Here is a 20,988-nt window from a genome sequence, read left to right on the forward strand (position 1 = left end):
TTGGATATGTAACTACTGGCAAGGCACAGTCTTTATATAAATAAACACGCTTCAGGTGGATAAGGGAAATAAAAATGGCAAGGAAAGATTATCATTCATCCAATGAAGAAGAGATATTAGGTATTATCAACGACACCAGTGTACACTTGATTAGAGACATTTTTGTCCATATTTTCCCACATAATATGTTGCATTCCTCATTTTTGCATGTCAGTTCCAATGACCTTAGTTAAAACACAACTCTAAATGAAAGTAAATGACAAAAGAGAACACATCCTTTAAAATCAGAATTTCTTCCTTCCCCACCTCTTATCAATGAAATGAAAATAAGTTCTACCATTCATTTTTCAATCATCTCTTCTTTTTGAAAGGAGCCAAACTACAGGAGAACTCTTAGAATCTTGAAAAAGTGTAAAATACTATGTTAAATTGAAATGTGATTTTCAAACCTTGAGAGCTGTCTCAAAGCTACTTTGTGCAAAGTGTTAACAAACCTTTCTTACACACAAATCAGCACTTCGCCTTCTAGCCTTCTGCCAGCTGAGCATAATCAGCAGTGTTACAGGAAAACATTAACGGCTCTACAAATCCTCAGATTTTTACCTTGCAGCGTACAATGTTCACAAAGGAAAAACTAGCCACTCCGATGTTTTTTCTGGACATACCAATTTGCAGGGGCACCAGGAATTCCGCTGCCTGGTGCTGGAACAAACACCGCATTCCTCTCTTCTGTTAGCCCTACCCACTGTTCAACCAGCCGGGCTTCTCGTTCCAAATCATCCTCAGATTTTTCTGCAGTAAAAGGGATTAATATTATAGATCAGATACATTCTTCATGGTATAGTGTTTAAGTTACTCATGATAGGTTCTTCAGATGTCTAACCTTGTTTATTGCTGATCTTTTGAATCTGCTCATCCAAGTATTCTCTGCGTTTTATCAATGCATCAGACCACCTTTCTCGTACACAGTTTAAATCTTCTTCCTAACGTGGAAAGAGAAAACAAAATTGTAGTCTAAGATTAAAGGGCAGTGAATTTTGTGATAATTTCATCAGAATTGGCATTAAACAGCTTGCATGATGCAGAAAACTTTCTTCCCCGAAAGACATGCACACTGATTCAGTACCTCATCACCCACGAATGGAAGCTTATTTGCTTTCAAGTCTCAAATTCCAACAAGAAGAAAAGAAAATGTGACTGCCTCAGTTGCTGAACAGAATTATATGCCAAAGACTAATTACTCACACAATTGGCAATCAAACTTTTCAACAGCGTATGGAATAAGAAATGGAATAAGAAATATGGAATAGGAATAAGAAAAACAGGTAAGTTCTTCTGAAGATCAGACAGGTCAGTATGCCCTCAAACCTGCATAAAATTCTACAGCTAGCAGTGGCTGTCAGTGCAATTAAAAGATTTTTCATGCAACCAAAACCCATCATGCAATCATGCTTTGTGATATCACAGAAAATCTGGTTCATTCTTCGCTGTGATAGGTCAGGAAGCACATAAACAGCCTGCAAGAAGTTAGTACCTAGCTGGTATCTGAGATTGCTTGTAAAACCTAACACATTATCTTCAGAGATGTCAGCATTTTCACCTAACTGGTTTTACTCCTGTAAAGCTTCCTAACAGAAATAAGACTTGCATGCATAGATCTTACGTGTTTTTACTTTTTTTAGGCATATCCTCTTTTGTCTTTCATTGTCTTATAAGCAGTTCTTTTGTTACGTTTTCTAAATGGTGACTGTCCTATATGGACTTGTCACACAAAAAAGCCAGGCTCAAAGTCTGGTTTTGTGTAGATAAAAAACCTGCTCAACTGAAGCTTCTGTACTCCCCTCACTCACTCTTTCCTCTTTCTCCCACTAGCACCTCAGAAAACTGCACAACTTGCAAGGTTACAATGCTTTCTTTAGCAAACAAACGAAATCCTCTATGCAGTATAATTTGTTTGGGAAAGATGCCTGCAACTGCAGGTGGCTGTTCTTTTCCCTATGATAATCACTAGATACTGTTTTCATTCTGAATTTCTAGGCTTTTATTCACATAGCAATTCATGTAGCCAGTTAGGAGCGCTGACTGCCAGAGAAGACAGCACACTGAAGAGTATGAAGATAAACCGAAATAGCAGTGTTTTATAGCCCAGCTAGCCTCTTAAATGCACAGCGTCTATATATTTCAAAGCCACTTTTGCTTGCTCCAGTTCACTTGTTCATTGGAAAGTTGCTGGCTATTAGCATTAGCTGTGCCCCATGCCACAGGATTGACAGCAACAGCAATACCTGGTAACTATCCATATCACCACCATCATCCTCCTCCTTCTGGTAGGAGAAAATAAATGTCGTAAAACACAAAAAGAACATGCATTTCTCTTAACAGAAACTCACAGAAATATCCCCAAAACATAAATGCAAACATTTCTGCACAGATTTGTAAAACATTAACATCACAACATTCAAAGTCTTATTGACAGGTAGAAACAGACTTTTTTTCATTACAGACTATAGCCTCTCAGCCATGGTTTGAGTATTAGTGAATACACTTATTAAAAAAATTAGCTAGAATACAGCGCCAGAAAAAGAATCGAGCAAGCATATCACCCATCTTCATGTTTTACACTTCTATCTGTATTTAAGGTTATAATTACTTGGGGTTCTGAGTGCAACCCCTCTGTCAAAAGGCACCTCACTTCCCTGGGTGGCCCATTCTGCTTGTTCTTTGCCACTGCCATTAAAAGCATGCTTTATTTCCAATATGAATTTTCCAGTATCAGCCTGAAGCCATTTATATTACTTAAGAACAACTTCTGCTAAATGAAATAGCCCATCCACATTCAGTGATGGCTATTTCTGACCCTCACCAAGTAACAGTTCAGTCCTTTTTGAAAAGATAAACAGCATCTTCACTAGAAGACATTTTCTCTCTTTTTTTTATTCCTGCTTTTCCCCTCCTCATTTACCATCTTTGTAAGAGAGGGAAACTAATAGAGCTAGGAATCTATTATTAATCATCACTACACACAAAGGTAAAAACAATTTCCATATTGCTACTGCTTGGCTCTTCTTCAGTTATACACCGATCTACAAGCCAAAACAAAAGCAGATTTAGCACCCTATGCTCACATTACACGAACATTACTGAAACTCTTGTAAACTGCAATATTATGTAACTGCAATATTATGTAATATAATGTACCAGTGAGCTAAAGTCCCTTATGGAACTATGGTTGGGCTCTAAAACAGCAAAACAAAACGCCAAAAAAAAAAAAAAATTAAAGCATGAAAAAGTAGCTGTCTTACTTGGTAGCTGTCCAGGCCCCTTTGCAGTTTGGTTGATCTGGCAGTCACACCACCTATAGAGACTGAAAGAATTGCTTCTACCATGAGAGGTAACGTTCCCGAATGTTGTACAGGTTTCACAGTCACCTGAACTCTGCGAGAATGACCCTAAACAGGTAATTGAGTGATAAGAAGAAAGATAGAGAGGGAGAGAGAAAAACAGAGAGAAATTAAGAATAAAATCAAGAATAAATTAAAGTATAAATAAGACAACAAGAAAAAGATACATACCTGCCTAAGCTGGAAAATTCCCCCTGTGTTTACATCTTTTGCCTGATGGAGTTCAACTGCAGTATATTCTCCCATTTCATTCAATTCTTGTATGGAAATCCACATTTCTATTCTTCGAGTTACTTCATTCCACCTAAAAAGACATCCCCACAAAACCCAATGGTTGCCTCACCAAATTATATTTTGTGCATCACAAATATTAGAAAGCCTTTGGAAATCTGAATGAAGCAATCATGTAATTTATTTGTACCTGTCTCTCAGCGTCCTATTTTTAGCATGAAGAGAATCAACTTCCCAAGCGGAGTTGCCATTGCCAGTACATCTGTGACCCCATACCTCAATAGCAAGAGCTCCTTCTGAAATGAACTCCAAAAATTCCTCTGTAACATTCACCACATAGTCCTGGCAATAAGAAAAACAAATGACACCCAATCAAATGAAATAACTTTATCTCCTTTACTAGTTTCTAAGGTCACACCAAACAACTAACTTCCTACATGGCAGAACCATACAGTTTGGATCACAAAGCTCAACTCTTGTCAAGGAAGCTGTCAAACATCACAGGAATTCCTGCTTCTGCATACCACATTTCATGCTTTGAAAATTAAAAAGGATGTCACAGCTTCAAGGACCATTTTTAAGCTACTGAGCTTACCAAACTATAAATTGTCATAACCTAAACTATAGCTTCCCCCATGCATTAAAGATGACATCTGAATTTAAAAGACCGCTAATTAAAAGATTTTTTCATTTTGCTGCAGTTTGAAGAGGTGATGAACTATTATGGCATCCTAAAATATGGTCAAACATCATTAGTTATATGACTTGATTCCTTTCTTCACCCAGTGAAACAAGGCTCAAGTTCCAAACAGCTCATCTCAACCATAGCATCCTCCTGGTAACACTATTTCATAATAAACAGTTACCTGACAGTGAGAGAAGGTCACTGTAAAATGGGCATCCTTGCTCTGAGGTGAATGCACATCTGGATCTACCACTGGTGCTGCTACTGTTGGCTTGCATTGATCCCAAAATGTATATTGACAAAAGACAAAGTTGGAGAGATTGGGTGGCAGTCCGGTTGCTTCTTTTATTTTCACCTGAGGAGATAAAACAGGTGTTCTTATAAACACGATTATTTATTCTTCAATTTTAAATCAGTATAAAATTAGTATTTAATCCGAAAGTACCAACAGCCAAGAAAAATTTTTAAAGGATATCTCCAATTGCTTTTTAAGGATGTAAGTATTCAGAAAATCTTATTTTGCATATACAGAAATGCAAATGCAAGGAAAACAGTTAACATGCACCTAACTAGTCTGCCCGTGTACATATTCTCTTTGATGAAGGTGATTAACTGAAGTGAAGAACGAAGCATCACTTCATCACAGCAGAAAGGAAATCCAGACACCACCCATAGATACTCTATTAGGTGAACAAACAAACCACAGGACATGGTTATACAGAAAAAATGTTTTCCCTTATGTGTCTGCCAAGAACAGTCCTTCTAACATCAATATTTATGATGTAGACCTGCACGTAGTAGAAAGTAATGTGAACTCATTCAGCCCCTGCCAACCACAGCCAGACTGACCTACGCCGAACCAGATCAAGAGAATTCTCTCTCTTCTCACTAGAGAATTTTAAGCAAGCAATAATAAACTACGTAGCTTATTACTGTACATCAGGCTGACTACATATTTATGAAGGCCTGAAATAGTTTACTTCATCATGTGTTCTCACTTACCCTGCAGGAGAGCTTTTTCGCTCTATGAATAATTTCTCCATTGTTATCCATGACTTCCAGACTCCCACTCTCGCTGGAGTTCTCAGATGAGTCATCTCCTTCTACTACACGTTCTGGGACAGACCCAGTGACTCGCATTACTTCAACATGCAACCGCCCTGCAACCTAAAGCAAGACATGCACTAAGAACCTGCACACAAGGGACTACCTGAAGCTAACAGATATCTAACCCTAGGAGGTGTGCATAAACAGAACTGAAGAGCTCTAAACCAACAAATGAAAAGCAACAACGTCAAAAAAAGAAAAGAAAGGAATAAAAAAATTGTTTGTATGCAGAGCTACTGACCTTTTTAATACGCACAACAGAAAAGGCTGATGATGTACAGTGTCGCGACTGTACATCAGAACCTTAACGTGTTGGGTTCTGCTCAATTACCTACACGATAGTAGGAATTTCATTCTATTATTTTATTAGGTGGGCAATTGTCAACAATTAAACAAAATACGCATGTAACAATTTGCAGAACACTTACTCCCTGGGAAACAAGATGACCAAGCATCATTTGCTTCTTAAAAATTATGAGCATGCTAAGCCTCAGAGCAAAAATACCCCGGGACCTGTGAGGAATGTGTGAGCACGCAGGAGTGACCAGCCCTGTTCAGCTTTACCTCCCCCTGCTGGCTGATGATGGGCACAGCGTACTGCAGCTTCACATCATAGAAAAGGCACTCCAGAAATACATTGGCAACACCAATTAAGTTGTGATTCTCTTGCGCTTCATAAAATGGATCACCTCTTTTCCCAATCAGCTTCCTTATCTGTTTTAAAGATCATAAAAGTTATGTCACAAATTGTAAGTGTGGGAATCAAATAACCAAATAGTATAAGATTATAGCACAAAAATTACCAAATTTTTCTATTCCCTCCTGTTGCACAAGTAGGAAAAGACTAGAAGCATATCACAAATCTGAAGTGAAATCTTTGAGATGTCCAAGACATTGTGCAATCCTTTCTTTACTATGGGACATAGTAAATATTATGATCTACATTCCATAATGATGCCAAGACAAAGCAGATTTTACCTTGAGCAAGCATGGTGGACATTGATTTCAAGAAATTTCACCTTACTTTTCCGCCCTGTTTATACTTCTTCAATGAGAGGGGAAATCATCTCTAGGTTTAAAAGGCGGGCTGGCTGCTGGGTACCACTAAAAGGGCAAAAGGGAAGGTGCAGGATGACTTCCACTTAAGCCTACAAGTGTTGTAATCATTCCCACGGAGCTGAGATCCCATCTGCAGTATTTCCTATGCGAGTACTCCATACACACCCACAAAGAATTCATGCAGATTCCTAGCACAAGATGCACTCTTCAGTGGACTTGTTAGCTCCTTCTTTTCTCCTCCTCCTTTGTCTTCAACACATGCATTTGACTTACATGTTTCTATGTAGTACATAGAACACATGCAATATGGATGACATGGGTCATGGCAAGGACAATCCTGGCTCAGGCAGATGAAGGATGTGCTATCAGTTCTTACTAAACTTAGCAGCAAAATCATCGTTGTCTTCAATGGGCACAGATGAAGTGCTTGACCTCCCCTGTGTTATGATTTTAGAGATTCCCATTCTCCTGTCCAAGGCACGTAACAAAGGTACAACAGCTGTTCAAACATAATTGAGAATGATTCTTGATATAAGTAATGTAGGTGCTCTGTATCAGCCACGAGACAGCAAGATATACCTTCTACGCACTTCTACCTCTATACTCACAGTATGTCTTCTAGAAAACTAAATCTCATAAGCTTTTGATGAGTCTCACTCTTTTTTCTCAAAGCTAACATATCACTTGAACTGTCAGGAAATTCCACTTAGTTTTGATGGAGATGCTTATGTAGACTAAGTAGCTTAATTGATTTCTGCACCACTTTAAGGTTGGGAGATATACAATGAAATTACAGGATGTTTCAGATTTTAAGATCAAGTTCTACCCCACTAATGTGTTCTACACCTTGAGCGTATCTAAGCAGTGTCCTTGCTAGCTTTGATATTGACTGCAATTTAACCATTTTATTTCTTCCACAGTTTGCTGCTTCCATTCAGAGCTGGTGCCTATCTGCATAGCACCTGTATTATGCCAGCTAAATACACGCTCTTAGTGGTATCATGAGTCACTACCTCAGCACAACTATATCTGACCCCAGCACACTTATATCTGGGAATACAAGTGATAACAGGACACAGTTGTGTTCTATTCTGCATGCACATTTTGAATATTTAGTAGTATTCAGAGTTTGGGGAGGTGAGGTTGCTTGGTTTTTTGGGGAGGAGGGGATGTTAGGGGGTGTGGGTTTTTTAGTGTTTGGGTTTGGGTGTGGTTTGGTATTTTTAAACCACAGCACTGTACGCTTTCATACATGAAACCATTGCACTTTCTGTACAACATATTAAAGGCAGTTAAAATAAACTCTGTCTCTGATCCCTTTCAGAAAACATACACAATACCTCAGGAATTTTCTCCTTCCACTCTTGATAGAGGTCTCTCATGTCAATCAATTTATTCTCTAGTTTCTCAATAGTCCACACTTGAGTACCTTTTCCTTTTCTTCTCACTTGAATGGCAGGCTCACTTACTATCGCACCCCTCTAAATCAAAGGAAAAAATAATCACTGCAGGAAAGGTGCATGTAAATTCCTATAAAGGAATAAAATAGAGAACATACAGCTTTCTTCTGCACGTCAGCCATACTAACTCTGTTCTCAAACACAGCAGACCTTACACATCTCTGAGGATCCAGACTTCTTGGCCCTTCTGAGGCAGCCACCATTCACACAGGGACATCAATACTCTCAATCAAATCAATTATGACATGCATATTATACTAATTGCTATTATTATATTTAAAGCAGCACTACAACTAGAAAATACTGAAGACAAGGAAATCGTAGACATTTTTTAACAAAAATCAGTACATCTTGCAAACATAACTACATCTAAGTTTTACAGCAACAGAAAACAAATGTCTGTTCACAAACTGCATGCACATATGGTGATCATACACTTCAAACAACAGTAAGTGCCTCTACTTAACGCTATGCTCCCACTTTCACTTAGAATTATTCACTTCCAATATATTACAGTCAGGTAGCACCCATATTTTGTCTACAGGTAATGTAACCAAAGTAACATTTTATGTTACTCAAGTTAGATGAATGTTATAAGTATCTACATATTTTAGATTAGCCATGAAACTGCATTTTACAACATTCTTTGCTGTTGTTACCTTTTTGTTGGCACTGAGGTTTTCAGCTGGGATCTGAAGTGTTACTTGATAATCTGTTAGTTTACTCATTTCTTCTGCTAAGAAATTTGCTTCTCTCACCAGTGTATTTGCCTTTACTATCTGCTCACGGAGTTTAGCCAGGCTCTGTCGAAACAATTCATCCCTGTGGTGCAGTAGGTAACATAAAAAATACACAGAAACCTATTTCTATTATTGGAAAGCTGCAAACAGAGGTGCTAAAAAGACTTTCCTGAAACAAGTTGAAGAAGAAATGCTGTATAGCACTATGTCAGCAAACCCAAAACAGTATCAGACAATTTTATTGAGGAAAAACACTGGTCACATATTAAACTATTGTTACTGTTGAGGTAAGTTTGGGACAGTAATGCCCAAATAAAACGGCACAGCACTACAGGAGCTGTTGCAGTGATGATGTGTTAAAAGCCCTAGGGATATTCCTAATTTTCAAAAATTGAAATTAAATAGCTGCTGCTGGTTTTGTTTTTAATCTGGAGTCCTGTTCCACAGAAACTAGCAGTCCTGACATGTGAGACTTCATCTAGATAAAACCCACTTTTCCTCAGATTGTGATGTTGGAACCTGCATTCACTGCAGGCCACAGCTTTACACCATAGCTTGGGTTCCGCAGTGCTACAGACCCCTAGACCTCCCTCCATAAACTTCAGCCATCTCAAGTGTACACATTAAGTAAAAATCTTAAGTCCTATGTACTCAAAGTACCTTTTAAGTAATAGACGAACGTGCACAAGTTAAAGCTTGTGCACTCCATACAGTTAACAGTCTTTGGACAAATCCCAAAAAGATTTCTAAGGCCTGTCTGAGCAAATCTATTCTAGTGTAACACCTGGCAAACCTGCTAAGACACATACTACCCCTACACCTGTGATACTAAGATATGCTCTCACCTGGGACTCATCTTTAATTTGCTTTATAAAAGTATCACGATTATCCACGATTATCCTCTGAGCAAACACAAAGTCACCCTGTCTGCCTTTCTTCATAATCCCAATAGCGGTTACCATGTCTTGTCATCTTCATAAAAACTCATGATCAAACTTCAGATACTTCAGAGACCAGCACTGCCCTGTATGATGTTTCAGCTTTTCTATGCAAAGGCCTATTGAAACACAGTACAGATTGTGCACATACACTTCTCACATCTACAAAACACAGCACATTATGGACAAACGCCGGAGGAACAAGTAAATCCATGGGCTTTGCAGTGAATACAGGAGAAGTCTGCCTATTTGCCTTTATTCAGGTAAGCTTAGATCTCTTGTACGTCTTCACAGCACAAACCTCAAGCAACCGTTAATGTGCCTTCCAGTCCCCAACAAAATTCTTCTGGAGCAGCTATCCTTTTTCAAAGTATCCCAAATAACAGCCTGAGTAATTCAAATTGCACTCTGCTGGTTCCCTGATACCATATCAAAGCGGTAAACAACCAGTATTGGAAACAGTCCTGAATTTTAGTGCCTTCAACATGCCAAAACACACAGCTCCATCTTTCTCTCCTATCCATCCTAAGTTTGCAACAGTGGTGGGTTTGGTGGACCTTAAATAGCTGCTACTACCAGCAGATTTTCAGTCCACTTTTTCCATATGTGCCCTGACGTTTACATGGAAAATTCTTCACCCTCAGCCTCTTGCTTGTGTTATTCAGGCCATCAGGATGAGAAGCACCTCTCTTAGGGGGAGAGGCTGAGTGAGCTCAGTCTGTTTAGCTTGGAGAAGACTGAGAGGGGACCTTACCAGTGCTTATAAATATCTGAGAGGCAGATGTCAAGAGAATGGAGACAGACTCTTAATGGTGCCCAGCAACAGGACAAGGGGCAATAGGTACAAAGTGGAACACGGGAAGTTCCACCTGAACATGAAAATGAACTTTACTGTTAATGTGATGGAGCACTGGAACAGGCTGCCCAGAGAGGCTGTGGAGTCTCCTTCTCTGGAGGCGTTCAAAACCTGCTTGGATGCATTCCTGTGCAACCCACTCCAGGTGAACCTGCTTTAGGAGGGAGGTGGACTAGATCTCCAGAGGTCACTTCCAATCCCTACCATCCTGTGATACTGTATGTAATTCTAGACCACGGGAGTGACACATGCTTCAGACAGCTACAATTGTGGATTCACCCAGAAAACCAAAGTAGAGTCAAGAATTAGCCACTAAATAGGACTTAATACTGAGAGTGCATTACACCTGCAACCACTGTGAGACACCTGCCTAGCCTGAGAAACAGAAGGCAGCTTTGATCTGTAAGTGCTGTAAGAGCCATGGGATTCAGCTACAGCCAGTCCCTTCCTTGATGCGGCGCATCTGGCAAGCTTTCTGGGGAGGCTCCCACAGAATCTAGTCCTAGCTAGATTCTTGAGAAAGGAACGATTTAGGATCATAGGGAGGAGTTGAGTAACTCAGCCAATTACGATAGGCAGTTGTCATTACAGCTGCATTTTTCTGTGTATATAGCTGTGCCAGCACACTTCCAGAAACTCATGCAAATAAATAAAGTTTCAGATAGGTTTTCTCAATTCTTCCCACACAAAACGTATGACAACCTCCATCAGGATATTAACTGCAGCAAATACCCACTGAATGGGAAATCATAAAATAACCATTTAACCCAAACACTTAGAGAAACTTACACCTGACACTCAGGAGATGTCTTTGCAAGCTTTTGGAATTCCTTGTGTCAGATGCAAGCTGAAATGAACATCTGTTCCAAAATACTGCCACTACTCCTCACCCTAACAAATTAAATTTGTGCATAGTTAGAATGGGATACAGTTACAGCAGGTTATAACACCAGGTCAGGCATCATCTGTCCTTCCATAGTCAGCACAAAGCCAGAATAAACTCTGTGCAATGTGTTCTAGCTGATCTGACAGATACAAACATATGCCTACATCTGATACCTATCAAATTCATCTTGCTGGCTGATCTGGTAAAGCTCAGCTTCATTTGAAATGGCAACAGTGTGACAGATAAAACTGCACTCATCAGGTCCCATGCAATCCAGACACTTGGCTTTTTCGTGCATTTTTCACATACAGTCTTCCCATTTTTTTCTGCATTTCTTGCCCTCTGCCCAGTTGGCTGGTAAACACCCTCTCAGCACCACGTTGCCGTGCTTTTATACCAGAAATTCCTAAATAATTTTTCTAGTTTCTTATCTAAGAAGATTTAAAATATTTCAGAAGCCCAAATCTCTCCTAGAGCTATAAATGAATTCAAAGTATACCCAAGAGGTTCTTCTTGAGGACAGGAAACCAATAATTCGTTCTTCCAGAGAACTGCTCATTCAATGACGGTGCCACAAAAACGTTACCAGTCTCCTTACTGATCGCGACAAAGAGCACTCATTCTCCTCTTTTTTACAATGCAGCTAAGTACAGTTTTCAAGAAGTTCAACAGCTGCAGAGAGTAAAGCATTCACCCATGAAATCCAGAGGCAAAAATGCTTGTTCAAAGCACAGCTCCTCCTAAGAAACGTCATACAGTTGCTGAGAAGAGAAGGCTGGCACAACACTTGACCTTGATTTCACTCACGATTCTCATTCCTCTGTGTCATTATATGCTTGGGCTGGTTGGTTAATTTTAAGTTGATCAATTACCATTTTTGCTTCTCAACTCTCAAGGACAGCCTGGAATTTTTTTGTTATTCCCTTTTCCATTCCGTTGCATCTTCTTAGAGGCACGGCTTCCCTTGCCAGTAAGCCCAGTTCTCGCGTCTGCTACTGAAGTAGGTTATCAATGATTTCTTGATGGCCTTGTTGTGCACAAAGCAGTTCTTAATAGCAACAATATCAACTAGCATGTTTCTCATTTTGCACTCCTCCTGTAGCCCTAAAAGAGCCTGAAAATCCCAGTCACGGCTCTGCAATGCTTTACGTTCTGTTCCCAAAGATTCTGTTTTTAGGTCTTACAGGCGCAAACAATCATTTTAATTGAAGCTGAAAAACAGCACTACTTCTTCCTGTGCTCATTATGGAAAATATTCTGGTCATCCCTGGTCAACAGTTTGTTATTTGTTTAGGGTTCCCCCCCCAAGTCGAAGTGGGCAGAAATTACAAAACAAACCTTGCACAAAAACTAAACCTGGATCTATTCTGTTCTATTTCTAAGTCTCTGAATTTGAAAACTACAACACAGTCTTGGCTATCTTTCGTTTAGACCCCTCTTTTGTTCACACAGTTTTTTTAAGTGGTGGAGAATAAAACAAAAATTATCAAAATAGGAAAGAGCACTCAAACACATTGCATATAGTAAAAAGGCTGAATGAATAATAAAGCTTCTGTTTTAAAATAAAATAGATTAAAAAGAAACTTAAAAGAAATTTGTTATTACATCTAGTCATCTTTTTCCCACTGAAATAACCCAATACTCATCTGCATGCTGAAAACTTAAATCATCTCCATTTGCTGCCCCTATAATATCTCTGCACGGAGATGACATCCTTCTCTCCCCAGTGATACTAAGAGCAAATATCTCTCATTGTAAAGATGCAAAACACACATGCTGCTTAAACTCTGCTCACATCTTCCTAGTCTGCTTTTTTAACTCCCCTTGCAAATCTCAGGACAATCTTTCACCAAGGCTGCATTCAGATGTCATGCTAGTCCTTTGTACGGAGGCCTTTTCATCTCATGGCAAGCCTTTTATTTTCTAAACAGCTAAAAAACTCTATTTGACTATTTTATAGTACTGAAATACACAGCAATCCTCTTCTAAAGCTGGACTTACTTTTAGAAACACATACGACATTTATGGCCTCCCATTTCTCTATGGTTTATGGTTTTAGATTGCAAAATACCATGCTCTCATTGTATACCCTCACCACACAATACTCCTTAGTGCACTCCTTAGTCTGAGTTGACATATTTACCTCTGCATAATCTTTACCTTTTTCTGCAGAAGTAGCTTAAGCAATAATTATTAAACTAAAGATTTCAGAAGCACTCTTCTAGTTAGAAAAACCCAACACAACTAAAAAATACTTTTAATCCTAATAAATAAAAGCTAAATTCTTATTTCATGTGTGTTAAATCAAACAGGAAGATCTCATACCCATGTTATACATCAGAACTTAGTCCTAAATGAAATACTAATGCTTTGGTGCAGGCAGATCTTGTACTGCATGTCAACTCTACCAAAAACTATTACCAGTTTCTGACAGATGGTTCAAGCCCCATCTTTCACGTTTAGTAGCTCTTACTGATTTATTTGTTTTAACTCCAGTATTCTCACCTCTCTTCTGTCCAGAGATTTACTTTCTGCTGTGCAGTCTGAGCAGTGTAGGAGAGTCTGTCACTGCCATGCTGATGCTGCCTTTCTGGAGAAAGCTGCTGCCGCAACAGCTCTAACTCACGTTCATACATCAGTCGCTGCTCCTCAAGAGCACTCCGCTTCTCTTCCAAGTACTGTTTCTCCAAGATCTGGACCACATTGTGTACTGGGTCTAAAAAAGAAAGGGAAGGGAGGAAATATTAAAAAAACCTCAAAACAACAGAAAACAAAACAGAGAAGTGAGAAAATGCAATTTTAGCATTACAGAACATGGATTATTTGTTTGGCAACAGCAATCAACATATCCCAGAGTCTTTTCAAACACAAGATGGCCAATCTCCCCCAAATCAAAAGCCAGAATAACATATATTGCATTAAATAAATAAATCCAAACAAGAAAAAGATACAGCATGCAAAGCAACTAGAACAGTGATCAAGAGCCTCATCTACTGCAAACTTCAATACTGTGAAGTTATAGTATTTTCCAGAATCACAGATGGAAAAGGGGACAAATTAGTAAGATGAAAACAAAGCAAAATACAAGGGAAGATGATGCTAACCAGAAACGGAAACAACTAAGGAAGTAAAAATCAATTTGTTTTGTCCATTTTGGCAGAGAATGAAACACGTTGGAGAGTCTCAGTTGAAAACTGAGACAAATAAATTGTCTGAACAGTCACACATTGCACTGCACCGATGTGCTTTACAGCACTGAAGCAGACAAAGTATGTTCTGGAGGGGCCTTCTGCATGTAGCTTTACAAACCAAATTTCACCTCAGTATCAACCTGGAACAGTATCCATTTGGATACTCTGTCCGGAAACAGCAACTGCTTGTGTCAATCAAATTAAAGGAAAACTACTGTCCTTTGTCTGTTCTTGGGTTTAGCTCCAATGCCAGCCTGTGCCCCTGAAAGCAATTCAATGGAATAAGCTCCTTCTATACACATCTGAAAGCCTAACTACAGAAAAGAAGTGGTTTGCAAGAGGCCCAATCTAGATATATATCTGAGTGACACCACATCACCTAACAAACTGCTGATTTCATATATTGGAAGGGGAAGAGAGAGGAGTTCCACAGCTGGAGTGGTAGATTATTACAGGAAGTGACATTACAGCTCTAGGACATGCAGGATTTTCAAATTCAAAAAACTCTTTAAAATAATTGTTTGTGATACCTCTTCCATTCTGCAAATATCTATATTTTAAAAAAGCTGCTGTGACTTCTAAGAATGCCCATCTGACACAACGGAGGCGGAAAAATAAACCTAGATTTAATTACACTTTCCCACTTTGGAGCTGGAAGTGTGCTTCTCAAAGAAAACCCAAAACCACAAAACAACCAAAACCACATTAGTCTGATTTAGTTACGAACCATCTTGTCTTGACCACCAAGACCAGTCCTTATAAGATTTCGTACAAGTTTTCCTGAACACTACTGCAAGTTGCTACTGTGGCCCTGGCCTTTTCCATGGAAGAAATCACTGGCTTCACGCAAAGACAACACCACAACAATGGTTAATTATAAGGCACAAACTTGAAAATCAGTCAGTATAAATAGCAACCAAGTAGCAAACCAGTGATGCATAAAAGTGTATTAAAATAACCAGAAACATTTCGTTTTAGTCCATGACATTCTCAGAAAGATGGTTAGCTATTTTTAACTTTTGAACAGACAGTACAACAAAACCAACTGACTGAACCAAGTTCTAATATCCTAAACTAAACCCCAAATTATTCATGTCAATCTGCACCCTCCTCCTCCTCCTAACTTCTCCAGATAATACCGGAATTACCTTCATATGCATAGGTTTTACTGGATAATCCCTAAAATCATTTTAGTAATATGTAAGAATGGTTGAGAAATCAGGTATTACTCAGAAGACAGAGAAGTGGCATGGAAGAAATTAAAGCCCTCTACTATGTTTGCAAACACAGGAAATGAATCTAAAGCTCACTCATTAAGACGAAGCATTCTTAAACTGCTCGAAGACCTGCTCCAGGTTCAGGGAGCAGATTTCCTTAATAAACATGACCTTTCCAGCCACCTGGATTTACAGGATGACAACCACCACAGGATCAAATTAAATTATGGACAATGTTTGAAACAAGATGCAAGAAGCTAATTTGAATATTCCCAATTTCAACAAATTCCACTACTGTTTGAGAATAAAAAAGGTGGGTTATGCTTGTATCGAAACATAAAAGGTGAAGTTATATTTTTAGAAAAGTCCTCAATTTAACTTTTGAAAGAGTTTACCCAGAAACCCCCAGCTTTTCAGAGCGAAAAAGCAAAATATGGTGTGAATTACAAACCGTCTATAGCTAAAAGATGAAAAAATAGTGTTTTTCACAATTCAAAACAACTACAGTAGTGTTTAAGTTAGATTTAAGCACCATGTTGCACCATTTCAGATTTCTCATGCAATGTCAAACATTAGGGAAGATAATACCCAGTGTCTACTGAACACACAGCAAATTCCATTCAGTGTCAGAAGTCTCAGGTCCCAGTCCTTCACCCATTTACGTGACAAGAGTTCAATCGCTCTGAGAAGACCATTGCTATGCAGTTAATCCTCTACAAAATGTTATACTATTAACACTGAACCAAAAGAATGTACTTTCTCCACATGATGAACAGCTCTTATTACCTTGCTGCGATGTCACTTAATTCACATCTGGAATCTGTCAATCTAGTAACAACAATGCTGAATAAATTCCTTAAAATTTCATATATGTTCATTTTTTTAAGCATTCTAGAAGAATGCTATGATACAGGCTGCTTTGCTAAGTTTTATCAACATCCCCACCCTGAGCTCTAACTTGTTTGCTTAAATGAGAAGCTGCATAACCTAATCGCATCGTTTACTTAACTACTGTGCCATATACAAGAATAAAGTAAACTTCTTTGCTGCATTGTGTGCTTGACCAGCATCACGAGTTAGCAGTACAAAGCTGATCTGGCAGAATCTCACACAGAACATGCTGAAAGTAGGAAAGAATCTGAATGTTTTCTTTACAGCTGTTTTCAAAGTGACACATTTTCCCTCAGAGCTTCTCTGCAGACGGATGCAATATGTGACACTGTTGTTCTGGTTACATGCAATAAAAACAAATGTGCTTGCACCCTGGAGAAGCTATGATATTTATTTAAAGAGGGTTACTGTTCTCAAATAGATCAAGTGGGCAGGGGAACCCAAAATAAAGACAAACCAAAACTTCTTGCTTCGGTCTATATCAAACCACTGATGTGAAAGAAAAATCCCAAACCCATAACACACCTATATAATAATAGTTTTTATATAATAATAGTTTTTAAACATCCCTTTGCTTCCCTTCCAGAGTCTCTCCTGAAAATATGGATGATGGAAATAACTGTCTTTGGTTATTTAGTTATTTCTTCATCCACACCCATATTTATTTCTCATTTTACAGAAGAACAAATAAATGATATTGAAAAAAGCTGATTTACTTCTTCCCCAACAAACTGGAAGCCTGTCTGAAAAAAACTGTATTTCAGCTATACCATTGAGAAGAACAAAACCCGGAAGCACTACCGGGCTTCTAATCGAAAAACCAGCCTATGATCCTCAGCCTCTTGTTTAGTCGGGGTTTTATTATCACTTACTATTCCAACTTACTTAAGCAACACGTATGTGGGAGGAAGCAGAAGATAGAAAAAGCAGAAGAATTTGGTTATGACACGTCTGAAACTGTGCAACATACATGACTGCCAACATTTGCTGCGCATTAGGGAGGAAAGAGTTCTAATGGAACAGTGAGGTCTGTACTGTTCTTGAGCAAAGACACAGAAAACAAATGACCAAGACTAAGTGTTATGGACCACAATCAAAAAAGCCTACTGAACTAAAATGTAAAGACACTTGAAATACTGTAAAGAATCATTTCCATCAGCTAGATAATAGCACATGAAAACCAAAAAATGTGACCCTCCATTCAGAGAACACTAACTCATTGTAGACTGCTACAGTTTAGTCAAATCCTTGGTTAGTGACAAGCAGATCACGCATCAATTAATGCTTTCACATTTCTCCAGCAGTCTCATGCATGAGACATTGAGTTCAAAACCTTTGTCCCAGTTTTGGCACAGATATGGGACAGTTCGAGGCCTTAAGACAGGCAATAGAACCTTCACAAGCGATGACAACACTGAAGACCACCAGGATGGCAGATTCATCTGAAATTGGTCTCCTAGTATGAATGAACCATAGTGAGAATATTTCTGTTATCGAACAGTAATTTCACATCAACTTAAATGACCCAACCATGTAACTCACTCACACAAGCATCCCACTAAAATCAAGCTATAAAAAAAAAAACAACCAAACCCTGCAAACTATTGCTAGGGCATCACACATACACAACCATCATGCTGTATTCAACAGCAAAATAGAGAAAATTAAAGAATAAGGAGAGATGATGGAATAGTAAATACTGCATTTCAACAAGTAAACCATAGCAAACAAATATGGAAATACCGCAAAGATATGAAAAAAAGAAAACAGAAAGCAATGAAACACTATCTGCTGTGTCTTCTTGGTAGCCACCAAAACCCAAGATATTTGCCTCTCAAATGTTGTATATTAAAAAGCCTGCACAAAGCATTCAGTAGACTCCCAAGTTTTTCAGCATTTCTTCATACCATATTATATTGTATGAACCATGAGTTGCTTTCTGGAAATCATTAAAATGCCATATTGTTTTATATATACACCATACCATTACTTTATACATACTATATTTTACTACAGTGTTCTAAAAAGGCATTGCAATAGATTTAACAAAGATTCAAAAAATATTGAGAGCAATCAAGCATTAAAACCAACACTAGCAGACATTTGACTACTGGCTTGTTATCATTTCAGTGTTTTTCTACTTAGGCTAGAATGATGTCAGTAATAGTTGATACAAAAGGAAGGATGAAACTAATTGAGCCATATCTGGAGCACCCTTTTGTCTGCAGTAACTTGGAAAAGCAAGAGGCTGGTAGGAGATAGACAATTATTTGACAGGCGTAAGATTACAACTCAGTTGCACTATAAAGGACAGCAGATGCAGATAGAAAATCGTGTAGTTGTGAATAAACCAACTACCAATCTGTGTATTTATACCCAAATGTAAAGTATCTTTTTCCAAAAATGCTCCAAAGTCCCATGGAATAAATGTACTGCTTGTTGTTTCACATATAAATTAAGTTCCATGTTGAACTTGTTAGACAATCCAAAAGAACATTTTTATCTGGCAGTTGACTTACCATTACTATTCAGTGTCTTCATAATAACTTCCATTTGTGCAAACTCATAGTTGTAGTCTGGTTCTGAAGAAGCTTCACTAGATGCATCCAGATCGTGCTCTCCTAACGAAGTTTCTTTCTCAAGGTCCTTGAGCCAATCTCGTCGTTTCCTCTTTGGCAAATTGATTCTGTGTAAAAATTGAAATTCAGTTTCTAAAAAGTTTATGCAGAACATTGGAAGAAAAAAAAACCAAGTTGAATGTAAAAAGGCTGGAATGTAAATATCGACTATTACCTAAAAAAGTGGTTGTTGCCCCATAATATTCTATCTCCATGCCATAACTGAGTGACAGAACACACCAGTGCACCATTTACACAGGATCTGAAAGCAGAAAATACTTCAGTGAAATCTTTTAACATAAAAGGTTAAAAAGTTACTGCAAGGACTACTGTTTCTTGCATTTTCTGGCAGTGATTTGTATCATATGATGCATAAATCTGCTATGCTCTCATTAAAGAATCAACAGGAAAGTTATGGGTCCAATTTCTACGGCCAGAACTAAACAAAAGACACCTTCCCCGGCTCCAGCTTTGGCTGGAACAACTCCTCAGTAAACATACAGACAAGGCTGCTTTTAGTTGTACAGTTTTCTTTAAATGTCCATTTCTCAAACCGGGTCACTGCCTGTTTCTTATAAACCATCTTCAAACTTGGTTGCATGCAAATCCTACTGATAAAGCTCTCCAAGATATAAGTAAGTCAACACCCGGTCGAAAAACATACTGTTAACATACTCAGCATTCAAACATGAGATAATACCCTTAGATCCAAGTTTCACTCTTTCAACAAATGGAGTCTTTATTATTAACAAGGGTCTATTTTTATGAAATTCTGGCATACTGCTACTCTTGCATTTAGTTTTCTTTGTTTTTAAGTTTCAATCACCAAAAAAATGGAGCTGTTGAATTTTTGTACATGCAAGTCACAAACCAGAACATTTTATCTGAAAGGGGAAAAAACTTAAGTTAAAAAAAAGTCTTTCCAGATGCAGTGTTCTGTACTTCAGCCATCTCTCTCAAGTAAGTGAACACAAACATATAAGAATTTGATTTAAAAGTAGGTCTTTATTTTATTTCTTTTCAATGAAATTCTGGTAACTGAATTTCTGTTGACACTAGCATCTTACGAACAACTACTTAGGCACTGCAGGTCAGGCACGAGTAAAACAAAATGTTTTTTTTTTTCCCACTGACATGTGCCTTTGCTCGTGACAGTCAAAATGACTGATTCCCAGTACAATAACTCCACTACCACAACTGTGAATTCCATGTGTTTGAAATTTTGTACTGCAGGCTGAAAAAGAAAAATACAAATGCCAAGAGGTATTTTTTGAAGGCAGAATGGAAGAGATCAGATTTTTTAAAAGGTGTGTCTCAAACTTACTTTTCTCATTCTTATACTCATCTGTAGATTCAATATGCAGACTTGAGTCTAAAAGTGTGACTGTTAACTAGGACAAAGGCATTTCTCATCACATGCCATTGGAGATGAAGTGACAAAGACATTTAAAATTCTATACAAGAAGACACAGTGCCCCCCAAATGAAATGTAATTAAAGTACAGATGTAGAAAGACAAAAGGAGAAATGTGACCTCACTGCATATTTACTAGATGCAACAGTAATTAAAGACTTAAGAAAGAATTTAAGGATCTTCAGACACCTCTTTCTCACAAAATGCCGAGCTTTATAACAGGAACTGCTCAGAGGCACAATTTATCCTCCCCTATCAAGACACAGTCTACAATCCCATTGCACAGGTTGAGATT

The 20,988-nt window shown here is 38.3% G+C and overlaps 1 protein-coding gene across 1 annotated transcript in view; it reads right to left on the minus strand.

The window, feature by feature from the left end:
* KIF13A (kinesin family member 13A) overlaps positions 1–20,988 on the minus strand; it is a 120,141-nt gene that overhangs the window by 19,659 nt on the left and 79,494 nt on the right. Inside the window, exons 15-28 of the mRNA XM_069853707.1 lie at positions 19,456–19,542; positions 19,182–19,348; positions 13,869–14,079; positions 8,603–8,765; positions 7,824–7,964; positions 5,989–6,138; positions 5,320–5,484; positions 4,499–4,672; positions 3,823–3,974; positions 3,573–3,705; positions 3,303–3,449; positions 2,286–2,324; positions 884–983; positions 666–792 (exon numbers count right to left, since the gene is read on the minus strand). Coding sequence (XP_069709808.1) covers positions 666–792; positions 884–983; positions 2,286–2,324; positions 3,303–3,449; positions 3,573–3,705; positions 3,823–3,974; positions 4,499–4,672; positions 5,320–5,484; positions 5,989–6,138; positions 7,824–7,964; positions 8,603–8,765; positions 13,869–14,079; positions 19,182–19,348; positions 19,456–19,542 — 1,956 coding nt within the window. The remainder of the gene's footprint in view (positions 1–665; positions 793–883; positions 984–2,285; positions 2,325–3,302; positions 3,450–3,572; positions 3,706–3,822; positions 3,975–4,498; positions 4,673–5,319; positions 5,485–5,988; positions 6,139–7,823; positions 7,965–8,602; positions 8,766–13,868; positions 14,080–19,181; positions 19,349–19,455; positions 19,543–20,988) is intronic.

Source organism: Phaenicophaeus curvirostris, chromosome 3 (assembly GCF_032191515.1).
Source record: "Phaenicophaeus curvirostris isolate KB17595 chromosome 3, BPBGC_Pcur_1.0, whole genome shotgun sequence".
Classification (NCBI taxonomy): Eukaryota; Metazoa; Chordata; class Aves; order Cuculiformes; family Cuculidae; genus Phaenicophaeus; species Phaenicophaeus curvirostris.